Genomic DNA, 13092 nt, shown 5'->3' with positions numbered 1-13092 from the left:
AATGCCATCTTGATATTAAGTTGAGTATCAGGCCAGGAGCAGTGGCTCACATCTGTAATCCCAGCACTTAAGGAGGCTGAGGCAGGAGGATCCACCTGAGGCCAGGAGTTCGAGACCAGTCTAGCCAACACAGTGAAACCCCATCTCTAGCAAAAAATAACAAAATTAGCCAGGTGTGGTGGTGTGCACCTGTAGTCCCAGCTACTCAGGAGGCTAAGGCATAAGAATTGCTTGAACCTGGGAGGCAGAGGTTGCAGTGAGCTGTGATCACACCACTGCACTCCAGCCTGTGCGACACAGTGAGACCCTGTCTCAAACAAAAACAGAAGTTTAGCATCACCCGTTCAAGCCAGAGGTAGTGAGAAAAAGTCTAAGGACAACTTGTATAAAGTTGTGAGAGATTCACAAAAGAATAATCAAAACCATTTAGTGAAAAATATTACGGGAACACATGCTGTACAGCTGGCATTTTCTTCTATTAAACCTGAAACCCAACACCATACTAAATTTCTGACAAGGGAAATTTCACTGCAGAAAGTCAAAACACCAGCACACCTGCTCTGACTTGAGTGTGAAAGTAACACTTCACCCTACAGGCCCACCACCCACCTGCCCTGGGGCCTCTCAGCTTTCCCATCACTAAGCCTTACTCTTTCCCTTAAAATCCACAGGGAAGGGCAGCCTCAAAGAACAGAAAATAGTTGATGTTCTTTTGTCCCTTAGCCAAAAGGAGAAGCTGTGGCCTGACACTCCAGGTCTGCAATCATAGGAATATGCCCAGGTGGCTTCAAAAAGATGACTGCTCTTTTGCTTTTGACATCAGAATCAGAGCACAAGCAGATAGTGTGCCAACAAATTTCATCCCTGCAACAGTGTACCTGTCTATGACACCACACCTGGAAAGATGACCCAGCCACCAACTCTTGCCCTCGCCCTAAACAGTGTCCCTCACTAAAATCTCTACCAGAAACGGAAGTGGTGTGGCCCACCTGACTTTAGTAGTGAACTGGACACCGGTCTTGATGACGAGTGGCCGGTCAGGATGCATGGGCATGCAGGGCTGCCGCTCCACCACAAAGGCACTGAGGAAAGAGAAGACGGGCTCACATGCCACAGCCACGACCAGAAGTCAGCCCACCCCTCACTTTACCACGTGAGTCTTTTGGTGTTTTTTAGATGAGGGAAAGGGACAAGGATGCTAAGTTACCTTTTCATTAAGTTTCTAAACAGCTCCACGATTCTCTCCTCCAGCATTGGTCGGTGCTGTACAATGGGGTCCCCTTTGTAGGAAACTTTTTGCTGCAGCTCCTCCAGTTTCTTAATTTGTTGACGGGTCTGAAGTTGAGATTCTGCTAATGACGTTATCCTGCCAATAAATTAAGAAAGCTGCTAATTACCAAACTGAATGTACATAGGTGAGCTGGAGAAGGGGAAGGAAATACCACAGACATGGAGACCCCTCTACAATAAGGGGAATTTTTTTATTGTGGTGAAATATATATAGCATGAAAGTTACAATTCTTCATCTTAGGTTTATAGTTCAGTGACATTACGAAAAGAGGAATTTTTCACCAAGTAAGGTGGATGCTAAAAAAAAAAAAAAAAAGAAAGAAAATCATTTATAATTTATTTTTTTTAATTTATTATTTTTTGAGGTGGAGTTTTGTTTTGCTCTTGTTGCCCGGGCTGGAGTACAATGGCACAATCTTGGCTCACTGCAATCTCCACCTCCAGATGCAAGCGATTCTCCTGCCTCAGCCTCCTGAGTAGCTGGGATTACAGGTGTGTGCTACCACGTCCAGCTAATTTTTTGTATTTTTAGTAGAGATGGGATTTCACCATGTTAGCCAGTCTGGTCTCAAAATTCCTGACCTCAGATGATCCACCCACCTCAGTCTCCCAAAGTCCAGGGCCAAAAAATAATTTATTTTACCTTTTATCACTAGTCCCTTCCTAAAATCTCAAATTTCTAAGAGGGGGCTGGGCATACAAAAAGAAGCATTAAACTTCATACCACTAAGAGGAACTGATGGAGTTATCATTGGAAAATGACAAGCATTTGAGCCCAGATCTAGAGAACCTGAAATATGGAATTTAGCACTTACTTTCCCCATCCTAACTTGTCCATGAACGTAAAGACTCTGAAAAAGATTAGACAGCTCACAAAGATGGGTTTCAGCTAGCTCTGTCACATGCTACGTGTGCAAGCTTGGCCAGGCCCTTCACCTCATTTTTATTTATTTATTTATTTTTGAGATAGGGCCCACTCTGTGCAGTGCAGTGCAATGGCATGATCACAGCTCACTGCCTCCTCCAACTCCTGGACACAAGTGATCCTCCTACCTCAGCCTCCTGAGTAGCTAGGACTACAGGTGTGTGCCACCGTCCCTGTTTTATTTAGTTTAGTTTTTTGATATGGAGTCTCATCTGTCACTCAGGCTGAAGTGTAATGGTACATGTCTAGTTTTTAAAATTTCTGTAGAGACAGGATCTCACTTTCTTGCCCAGGCTGGTCTTGAACTCCTGAATTTAAGTGATCCTCTTGACTCTGCCTCCCAACGCATTGGGATTTACAGGTGTGAGCCATGACACCCAACCCCCATGAGCCCTTTCAATGTCAGCTTTCAGTTGATCAAAGGACATGACATTATGTTTGAAAATATTGATAACATGCATAAGGAATACGTGAATAGAGAGAGAAAGCTCATTAAGTCTATCTCCAGGAATAGAGAATATTAGGCCAGGCGCAGTGGCTCACAACTGTAATCCCGAAATTTGAGAGGCTGAGGCGGTTGGACCGCTTGAGGCTGAGAGTTCAAGACTAGCCTGGCCAACATGGCAAAACCCCATCTCTACTAAAATACAAACAAAATAGCTGGGCATGGTGGCATGGGTCTGTAATCCCAGCTACTTGGAAGGTTGTGGCTGAGAATCGCTTGAACCTGGGATGGGGAGGTTGCAGTGAGCCAAGATCGCATCACTGTACTCTAACCTGGGTGATAGAGTGAGACTCTGTCTCAAAAAAAAAAAAAAAAAAAAAGAGAGAATTTTAGTGTCATTCCATCATTCTTTGATGGTTTATCACTAGTAATAAAGACCAAAAGACCAAAAAGACAGAAAGTAAAAGGAGAGGGAGGAGGACCACTGCAGGGATTTCTGAACATTTTTCTGGCACTTCTATCCTTCCATTCCCAGAAGTTAAGCTTCTTCATTCCCTGATCAGGAAGCATTTTAAACTGCTTTCAGTAAATTAACAACACTTGGGGTTAGTGAGGATATGAATAGATAGGAAATAGATAGGCATTCTCATGTAGAGGTGCCCTAAGTTTCCAGTTCAGGTTCTCTGTATCTGTCAAGTTTCTCCTAGGGCAAGCTGGTGCAACATACTCACTATAGGGCCTCATACATGAAGGGTGTGCAGTAAGATTTGCTGGATGAAGGTAAAAGTGCAAATTACAGAAAAGCATATAAAGAAACATCCTTGGCTGGGCACGGCAGCTCACATCTGTAATCCCAGCACTTCTGAGAGGCTGAAGTGGGATGATCCCCTGAGCCCAGGAGTTTGAGACCAGCCTGGACAACAAAGTAAGACCTTGTCTCTACAAAAAAATGTAAAAATTAGCTAGGTATCATGGTGCATGCATGTAGTCCCAACCAGTACTCAGGAGGCTGAGGTGGGAGGATTGCTTGGGCCTGGGAAATGGAGGCTCCAGTGAGCCATGATTGCATTACTGTACTCTAGCCTGGGCAACACAGTGAGACCCTGACTCAAAAAAAAAATCCTGCTAATATAAACCATATAAATTTCTATCTTTATGTGTACATAATGACAGATGTCTAGAGTGAGCATCAACCAAAATTTTAACTACTGGTACTGCTGATGATTTGAAGTTTTTTTTTTCTTCTCTAGGCCAGGCGTGATGGCTCTTGCCTGTCATCCCAGCACTTTGGGAGGCCGAGGCAGACGGATCGCCTGAGGTCAGGAGATCAAAACCATCCTGGCTAACACCGTGAAACCCCATCTCTACTAAAAATAGAAAAAATTAGGGCCGGGCGCGGTGGCTCAAGCCTGTAATCCCAGCACTTTGGGAGGCCGGGGCGGGTGGATCACGAGGTCAAGAGATCGAGACCATCCTGGTCAACACGGTGAAACCCCGTCTCTACTAAAAATACAAAAAATTAGCTGGGCATGGTGACGCGTGCNTGACAGCTGGTGCAAATCTACTGGAAAAGTAGAAATAAACAGGCCCTCGGATGTATTGCTGGTGGGATTGCAAAATGATATAACTTATATAGAGGAAACATTGGCAATAGTTATCAATCACCAACTCCACAATCCTACTTTTAAGAAAGTATTGGCCGGGCGCGGTGGCTGAAGCCTGTAATCCCAGCACTTTGGGAGGCCGAGGCGGGTGGATCACTAGGTCAAGAGGTCGAGACCATCCTGGTCAACACGGTGAAACCCCGTCTCTACTAAAAATACTAAAAATTAGCTGGGCATGGTGGCGCGTGCCTGTAATCCCAGCAACCCAGGAGGCTGAGGTTGCGGGGAGCCGAGATCGCGCCATTGCACTCCAGCCTAAGTAACAAGAGCGAAACTCCGTCCCCAAAAAAAAAAAAAAAATTAATCGGGCATGGTAGCATGTGCCTGTAACAATCTCAGCTACCCAGGAGGCCGAGGCAGAAGAATCACTTGAACCTGGGAGGCGGAGGTTACAGTGAGCCGAGATTGCACCACTGCACTCAAGCCTGGGCGACAGAGTGAGACTCAGTCTCAAAAAAATAAAATAAAATTTTAAAAAATTTGCGTGGTGGCACACGCCTGTAATCCCAGCTACTTGGGAGGCAGACACAGGAGAATTGCTTGATCCCGAGAGGCAGAGGTTGCAGCAAGATGAGATCGTGCCATTGCACTCAAGCCTGGGAAACAGAGACTCTGTCTCAAAAAAAAAGAAAATTTTTTTTTCTTCTCTTGATTTTCTGTATTTGAATTTTTTCCCTTAAGAAGGGCATGTGTTGTTTCAGATTACTAAAATAACTTAAAGTTTTATCTATGTTAAGTACAATTAAACCAAAGCCTTAATTGAATCATTAAGTAAAATATTCTTAAAATATAATAATATAAATTTTTATTAATGAATTTTCTCCAAATAAAGTAAAAACTTCATTTTATTTTTATTTTTTTGAGTTGGGAGTCTCACTCTGTTGCCCAGGCTGCAGTGCAGTGGTGCAATCTCAGCTCACTGCAACCTCTGTCTCCCAGGTTTAAGTGATTCTCCTGCCTCAGCTGCCCAGAGTAGCTGGGGGCACCACTATGCCCGGCTAATTTTTATATTTTTAGCAGAGATGAGGTTTCACCATGTTGGACAGGCTGGTCTTGAACTCCTGACCTCAAGTGATCTGCCCACCCATCTCGGCTTCCCAAAGTGCTGGGATTACAAGTGTGAGCCATGCGTCCAGCTGAAATAAAGTAAAAACTTTTAACTCTTGGGCTTGATTTGAATATGGAAAAGACCCTGCATTGGAGATATAGTACCAATTCTGTGGGCCTGCAGTTAAGATCATAATTCAATCTAGCTTTCGAGAAAGAAAGGAAAAGCTTCTCTTTCATCCTTTACCAGTTTTCAAGCCGGTCTAGGCAGATGTTGGGCGGGCCTCCAATGCAAGCAATCTGTTGCCGCCTCTTCCAGTCAGCCAGCTCCTCGTCCGTGAGAGTTTTCTGCACGTACTCCATCGCTGACAAAAGCCCCGCCAGCTCACTCACGATGCTCTGGTTGGAAACCAAAACAAAGTCAGAAGACATTTCCTCAGACCGTCTCTAACCACATTCTTTAGTCAACTCCAGAGCAGGAACTTCTTAGAAACCAAGCAAGTTCTGCCACAAGACGCTGAGATCCCGCAAGTGAGCGAGACACCCAGGGGAAGTGGGCCGACCGATGCCCTTACTCTCCGCATCTGGTCCAGCGCAGTGAGCATCTGTTCCAGCTGCTGCATCTTCTGCCTGGTCACTGACTGGTTGTTTCCATTCAGGTCTTGCATATCTGTGGAGGAAGAAAAAACTCCTTGACCCGAGGGAATACTCCTGTCCTTAATAACCAGGCTCCTTTGAGCACCAATAGCTCCCTTGCACCCCGCCCGCCGTAAGGTCTAAACACAGAGTTAAGACAGATAAGTCTTTCAACTCAATCACACAAACTCACTTTCTAGAGGTTTTAACGTCTCTAATATTCACTTGCCTCCTTGACTCTTGAGGGTTTTATAGTTGAAATCAAAGTCATCCTGGAGATTCTCTACCACTTTCATTTTCTGTTCTAGATCCTGTTTAAAACAAACAAAAAAACAGAAGTAAAGAAAGATTTCCTTGGGAACAGAAAAAATAAAGTTTCTGAGAAGAATTGAAATGAAGCCAAAACCTCAAAAAAGATACATGCAGGACCCACAGGCAGTACCCCCGAGAGAAGTCTCCCTGGTGGCCAGATGCAGTGGCTCATGCCTGCAATCCCATCACTTTAAGAGGCTAAGGTAGGAGGATCACTTGACCCCAGGATTCAAGATTGGCCTGGGCAACACAGGGAGACCCTCATCTCTACAAAAATTTTTTAAAAATTAGTTGAGCGTAGTGGTGCACACCTGTGGTCTCAGCTACTTGGAAGGATGGGGTGGGAGGATCACTTGAGCCTGGGAGGTTGAGGCTGCAGTGAGCTGTGATCCTGCCACTGCAGCCTGTCTCAACAACAACAACAACAAAAATGTACATATATATATATATTTAATAAAAGCTCCCTGCCCAAGGCTTGCAACTTGCATTACCTGCACTCTCTTCCGGACATCCTGAAGATGCTGCTCTAGCATCTGCTGCTTCTCCGTCACCACGGCTGCTGTGGGGTGGTTGGCCTGGCCCCCTTGCTGCCAAAAAGGAAGTCAATGCACGTGTGAACACAGAAATACGGGGAGAGGAATACCTCTGCCCAGCTTCCATCCCACCCTACCTAACCTTCTTGTTTGGCTTGAGATGCTGCTGCCATCAGGAAAGGAAGGGAAACAGAGGCAGGTGCCATCACTATAAAGGTGATATTACACAGGTCATACTATAAACCCCCTCTATGAACTAAGAGACCACATGTTCAGCTAAGACATGGTCCCTGCCTTCAAAAAGCTCATGGGCAAGTATATAAAAAAATTCGGAACAATTTATGACAGATGTTGGATGCCTGCTGAAACTTAGTATCCAGTATATTTATGAGAGATAATAAAAAAATCCTGCCCTAGGGATGAAATTTCATATCAAAAGATAGTATCTCAGGGGAGAAGGGGAGGTTGGCTTGGAAAAAGTCAAAAAGCACATGGAAAAAGAATAAGAAGAAAGAAAGCCAGGCGTAGCAGCTCACATGTATAATCTAAGCACTTGGGAAGGCTGAAGTGGGAGGGCTGCTTCAGGCCAGGAGTTCAAAACTAGCTAGTCAACCTAGGGATGCCTCATCTCAAATGAATGAATGAATGAATGAATGAAATAACAAGAACAAATAGCATATGAAACTTAAAAATTATAGGCTTGGGCTGGGCATGGTGGCTCCCACCTGTAATCCTAGCACTTTGGGAAACCAAGGCAGGAGGATCACTTGAGGCTAGGAGTTTGAGACCAGCCTGGGCAACACAGATAGAGACCCCCATCTCAAAAAACAAAACAAAACAAAACAAAACCTTTTTTTTTTTTTTTTTTAATATTAGCTGGGCGTGGGCCAGACACAATGGCTCACGCCTGTAATCCCAGCACTTTGGAAGGCTGAGGCGGATGGATCACAAGGTTAGGAGTTCGAGACCAGCCTGGCCAACATAGTGAAACCCTATCTCTACTAAAAACAGAAAAAATACGCCGGGTGTGGTGGTAGGCACCTGTAATCACAACTACTCAGGAGGCTAAGGCAGGAGAAGCAGGAGAATTGCTTGAACCCAGGAGGCAGAGATTGCAGTGAGGTAAGAACACGCCATTGTACTCCAGCCTGGGTGACAGTGTGAGACTCTGTCTCACAAATAAATAAATAAGCTGGGCATGGTGGCATATACCTGTAGTTACAGCTACTTGGGAGGCTGAAGTGAGAGGATCATTTAAGTCCAGGAGTTTGAGGCTGCGCTAGAGCCAGTTTTACGGGCAACCATTTTCTTCCTTTCCCATGGTCCCTATCCAAGTCCACAGAATACAAACTTCTTAGAAGTTTTGGGAAGGTGACCCATGCCCCTACTTCTTCCCACAGTCAGAGTGATTCATCTGATTAGTAAGATGGAGAAAGACTGTGCACACACAGATCTTCAAAGAACCCAGCACCTAAGCTGGTGCCTCCCTCCTCTCACTCTTGCCTTCTTAGAGCACACCACAGGTAAGAGCAGCAGCCTGGTTTCTAGAAGCAGTTCTAGAGGCCTATCCCTCTGCCTTCAATGAGTGTTGGCCTACGGTTGCTGAAGCTCCATATAGATGGCTGGAGTGGGGTGGGAGTGCTGCTCTACAGAGCCAATCTCTCCACCCCAAGATCTAACTCAGGCCCAGGCATCGGAAAGCCCCTATGGTTACCAGCTCAAGCCATAGCTTCCATTCTAGTTTTACCAACAATACAGCTGATTTAACCTTCATTCCACTCCCATGTCTATTTCTCAAGTAGTACTACACTTAAAGGGGGAAAACGTGATTATCTCCCACAGAAAGCCACTCTAATACCTTTGTAAAAAACTTTATTGGCTCCCCACTGCTTCCAACTATAAACATCTTAAGCCTACACAGAAAGCTGTTTCACACAGTTTATAACTTAAAGTTTCCCTCCCCGTGCCTCAGTCGCCCTGAACTACCCACTCTTCCCTGCATGCAGAGTGTTTTCACACTCCCTCCCCACCCAAGATCCACTCAGCCTGACCTGGGCTTCAGCCCAAACACACCTGAACTCACTCACCTCAAATTCAGTTCAAATGGTTGCTTTCCTACAAAATCGTATTCAACCCCTTAGAAAAAAATGACACACATCCTCTTCTGTGTCTTTCTTACTTTGAGTCTTTGTGTAGTTATAAACCCAACTAGCCTGAGCCCCTGGTGGCAGGAATTACAACCAATCTTCTATCTTTAGCCCGTTCTAGACACTTAAGAGCATGCCAGATGATATAAACAGAGAAAATAGCAGTGAGGCCCGGGTTGAGGCCACAAATATCCAACTTATAGCTCTATATCGGGGGTTGCAAACTTTTTCTCTGAGGGACAGAGGGTAAATATTTTTGGCTTTCTGGGTCATACAGTCCCTGCCACAAATAGCCCTGCCATTACAGCACAAAAGCAGCCACAGATAATGCATAAATAAATGAGTGTGGCTGGGTTCAGAAAAAAACTCATTTACAAAAAACAAGCAGCAGGCTGGATTTGGGCCAAGGTCATGGTTTGCAGACCCCTAATCTATCTGATTGAAAACATCCTTGGTATACCCTTGGCGTTCCTACCTCCCATGGTAAGTTGAAGCCTCTATTAAACCACATCTTTTTATCTTGTGGAACAGGATAAAATATAAAGGTTTTCCGCAACAGAAAACCCCAGTGCTGCATGGACAAGTGCCTGTGTGATAACCTCTCAGGCTCCAGGGCCCTGCACAGTAAGTGTTATTTACCACCTCACTCACACCTGAGCATATCAGTTTTCTGCTTAAAATTCCTCACTGGGACTGGGCGTGGTGGCTCACGCAGGTATTCCCAGCACTTTGGGAGGCTGAAGGAGGGGTGGATCACCTGAGGTCAGGAGTTCAAGACCCGCCTGGCCAACATGACGAAATCCTGTCTCTGCAAAACTACAAAAATTAGCCAGGCATGATGGCAGATGCCGATAATCCCAGCTACATGGGAGACTGAGGCGGGAGAATTGCTTGAACCTGGGAGGTGGAGGTTGTAGTGAGCCAAGATCAGGCCATTGCACTCCAGCCTGGGCAACAGAGCAAGACTCCATCTCCCAAAAAAAAAAAAAAAAAAATTAGCCAAGCATCGTGGCTTATGCCTGCAGTCCCAGCTACTTGGGAAGCTGAGACATGAGAATTGCTTGAACCTGGGAGGCAGACATTGCAGTGAGCAGAGATCGCACCACTGCACTCCAGCCTGGGTGACAGGGTGAGACTCTGTCTCAAAAGAAAAAGAAATCTGCACTGAGTCCCCATTTCCTACAGTGAAGGTGATGATGGTGATGTCAGCGGTAGCAGAAAGCAGTTAACATTTTTCTTGGCTGGGCGCGGTGGCTCACGCCTGTAATCCCACCACTTTGGGAAGTCACAAGGTCAGGAGTTCGAGACCAGCCTGGCCAATCTGGTGAAACCCCCTCCCTACTAAAAACACACAAAAATTTACCGGGTGTGGTGGTGCCTGCCTATAATCTCAGCTACTTGGGAGGCTGAGGTAGGAGAATTACTTGAACCCGGGAGACGGAGGCTGCAGTGAGCCGAGATCGTGCCATTGCACTCCAGCCTGGGTGACAGAGGGAGACTCCGTCTCAAAAAAAAAAAAAAAGGCTGGGCGCGGTGGCTCAAGCCTGTAATCCCAGCACTTTGGGAGGCCGAGGCGGGTGGATCACGAGGTCATGAGATCGAGACCATCCTGGTCAACATGGTGAAACCCCGTCTCTACTAAAAATACAAAAAATTAGCTGGGCATGGTGGCACATGCCTGTAATCCCGGCGACTCAGGAGGCTGAGGCAGGAGAATTGCCTGAATCCAGGAGGCGGAGGTTGCGGTGAGCCGAGATTGCGCCATTGCACTCCAGCCTGGGTAATGAGAGTGAGACTCCGTCTCAAAAAAAAAAAAAAAAAAATTCTCGCATTTATGTGTCAGATGCTTATGTTATAAGCATTTTACATGTATTAATTCTATGAAGAAGGTATTATCATTCCCACTGGAGGAACAGAGAAAGTAAAAATTATTTACTTAAGGCTACAGAGCAAGTGGCAGGGCTGTGGGTCCAAACTGAAGCAGATTGGCCCCTTGTGGTAAACTGCTCTTCCAGAGCTCTGTTGTTAGGTATGACTAATTAAAACATCATCATGTGGCCTTTTTTTTTTTTTTTTGAGACAGGGTTTCACCATCTTGGCCAGGTTGGTCTTGAACTCCTCACCTCGTGATCCACCCGCCTTGGCCTCCCAAAGTGCTAGGATTATACAGGTGTGAGCCACCGCGCCCAGCCCCTATCATGTGGCCTTGACTAGCTCATCTTCCCTGACCCAATCAGACGCTGAACTTTCTACACTTCTCCCAAGAATACACGTTTCTGTTTCTGTTTTTGAACATGATCTTCTTTCTTCCTGGTGAGCTCTCTCTTATCAGCTGATGAGCCAAGGAGTTCAAGACCAGCCTGGGAAACATGGCAAGACCCTGTCTCTACCAAAAAAAAAAAAATTAGCTGGGCATGGTGGCGTGTGCCTGTAGTCCCAGCTACTCATAAGGCTGAGGCAGGAGGATCACTTGAGCCCAGGTGGTTGAGGCTGCATTGAGCTGTGATCACACCACAGCACTCCAGGTTATGTGACAGAGTGAAACTCCATCTCAAAAAGAAAAGAAAAATGATTGTGATGGTAAATTTGAAATGTAATGTATGTATATTTTCCCAAAATTTTTTAAAGAGCAGAAGGTCCGGGGAGAAAAAGAAAGAAAAAATGTCCCTGAGCATAGGATATTAAAGAAAGTAAAACTCCTCACAGAAAGTAAAAAAGTCTCCTATGACCAACTACTTTAATGATCTCATATATGCACTTCCAGATATTTTCCCATACATATCAATAGTATATGCAAATTGCATACATTTGTTTTTACTATTATGAATCAGATCTTTACTTTCTTTTTTTTTTTGAGACGGAGTCTCACTCTGTCACCCCGGCTGGAGTGCAGTGGCACGATCTCAGCTCACTGCAACCTCTGCCTCCCAGGTTCAAGTGATTCTTCTGCCTCAGCCTCCCAATTAGCTAGGACTACAGGTGCGTGCCACCATGCCCGGCTAATTTTTTGTATTTTTAGTAGAGATAGGGTTTCACCATATTGGCCTGGTTGTTCTCAAACTCCTGACCTCATGATCTGCCCACCTCAGCCTCCCAAAGTGCTGGGATTACAGGCGTGAGCCAGCGCACTCAGCCCAGGTCTTTACTTTCATTACACTTTCTAATAGGTTACTGCTGCTACTGTATAGGGAAACTACAGATTCTGAAAATATTTATCTTGTATACAATGGCCTTTCTAAACCTTGCTAGTTCCAATCATTTTGTTAGTTTTGTTTCTCTTGGATCTTCTAGGAAGACCTATCTATCTGTAAATAATAATAATTCTGTCCCTTGCTTTCCAATATTTATACCCTAATTTCTTTTTCTTTGTGTATAGGCTGAATCTTTCAGAAAAATATCAAGGGTAAAAGACATCCTTATCGTTTGCTGTTTTTATTGAGAATAGTGGTTTTTTTTTTAATCTGTCACTCTTAGGATATGCTTAAGTTAGAGAACAGTGTTTCACCACTGTCTATCATGCTCCCTTTGGTTTCTGATAAATACTCTTTCTTGTGATAAGAAAGAATTGACAAAATCCAACTGATATTGGGTCAACTGGATTGAAAGAAAGAATTGATTAAATCCTATTTATACTGGATTTTATAATTTAACAAAAACAATATTTTTTTCTTTAACTTACTAATTTAATGAATTACATTAATAGAATTTCTAATGTCAACAAATCATCCTTGCATTCCTAGAATATAAACCATGTTTGGTGGACTGCGTAGGATGCCAAAAATCCTAACCATTTTTGTTTACTTACACCATTTTTTAGGTTTTCTTTACTTTAAAAAGAAAAAAAATAGAGATGAGATCTTGCTAAATTACCCCAGCGGGTCTAACTCCTGAGGCTCAAGGACTCTGCCCAACTCAGCCTCCAAAAGTGCTGGGATTATAGGTGTGAGCCACCACACCTGGCTGTTTTTCAGGTTTTGATACGAGGATTTCTCTCCAGCCTCATAAAATAAGCCTGAAAGATCTCTTGGTTTTCTATACTTTGGAAAAGTCTGAATGATATTGGAATAATCTGTACCATGAAAGTTTGTCAGAA

At 44.6% G+C, this 13092-nt stretch overlaps 1 protein-coding gene across 4 annotated transcripts in view; it reads right to left on the bottom strand.

Annotated features, from left to right (window-relative positions):
• Positions 1-13092, bottom strand: part of STAT3 (signal transducer and activator of transcription 3) — a 78016-nt gene that overhangs the window by 19895 nt on the left and 45029 nt on the right. For all 4 annotated transcript variants that reach the window (XM_017509412.2, XM_017509414.2, XM_017509413.2 and 1 more), the window contains exons 5-10: positions 6811-6906; positions 6237-6318; positions 5947-6041; positions 5619-5770; positions 1208-1366; positions 990-1082 (exon numbers count right to left, since the gene is read on the bottom strand). In XM_017509412.2, the coding sequence (XP_017364901.1) occupies positions 990-1082; positions 1208-1366; positions 5619-5770; positions 5947-6041; positions 6237-6318; positions 6811-6906 (677 nt within the window). The remainder of the gene's footprint in view (positions 1-989; positions 1083-1207; positions 1367-5618; positions 5771-5946; positions 6042-6236; positions 6319-6810; positions 6907-13092) is intronic.

Source organism: Cebus imitator, unplaced genomic scaffold, assembly GCF_001604975.1.
Source record: "Cebus imitator isolate Cc_AM_T3 unplaced genomic scaffold, Cebus_imitator-1.0 Scaffold415, whole genome shotgun sequence".
Classification (NCBI taxonomy): Eukaryota; Metazoa; Chordata; class Mammalia; order Primates; family Cebidae; genus Cebus; species Cebus imitator.
This window is presented reverse-complemented; position numbering and strand designations above follow the sequence as displayed.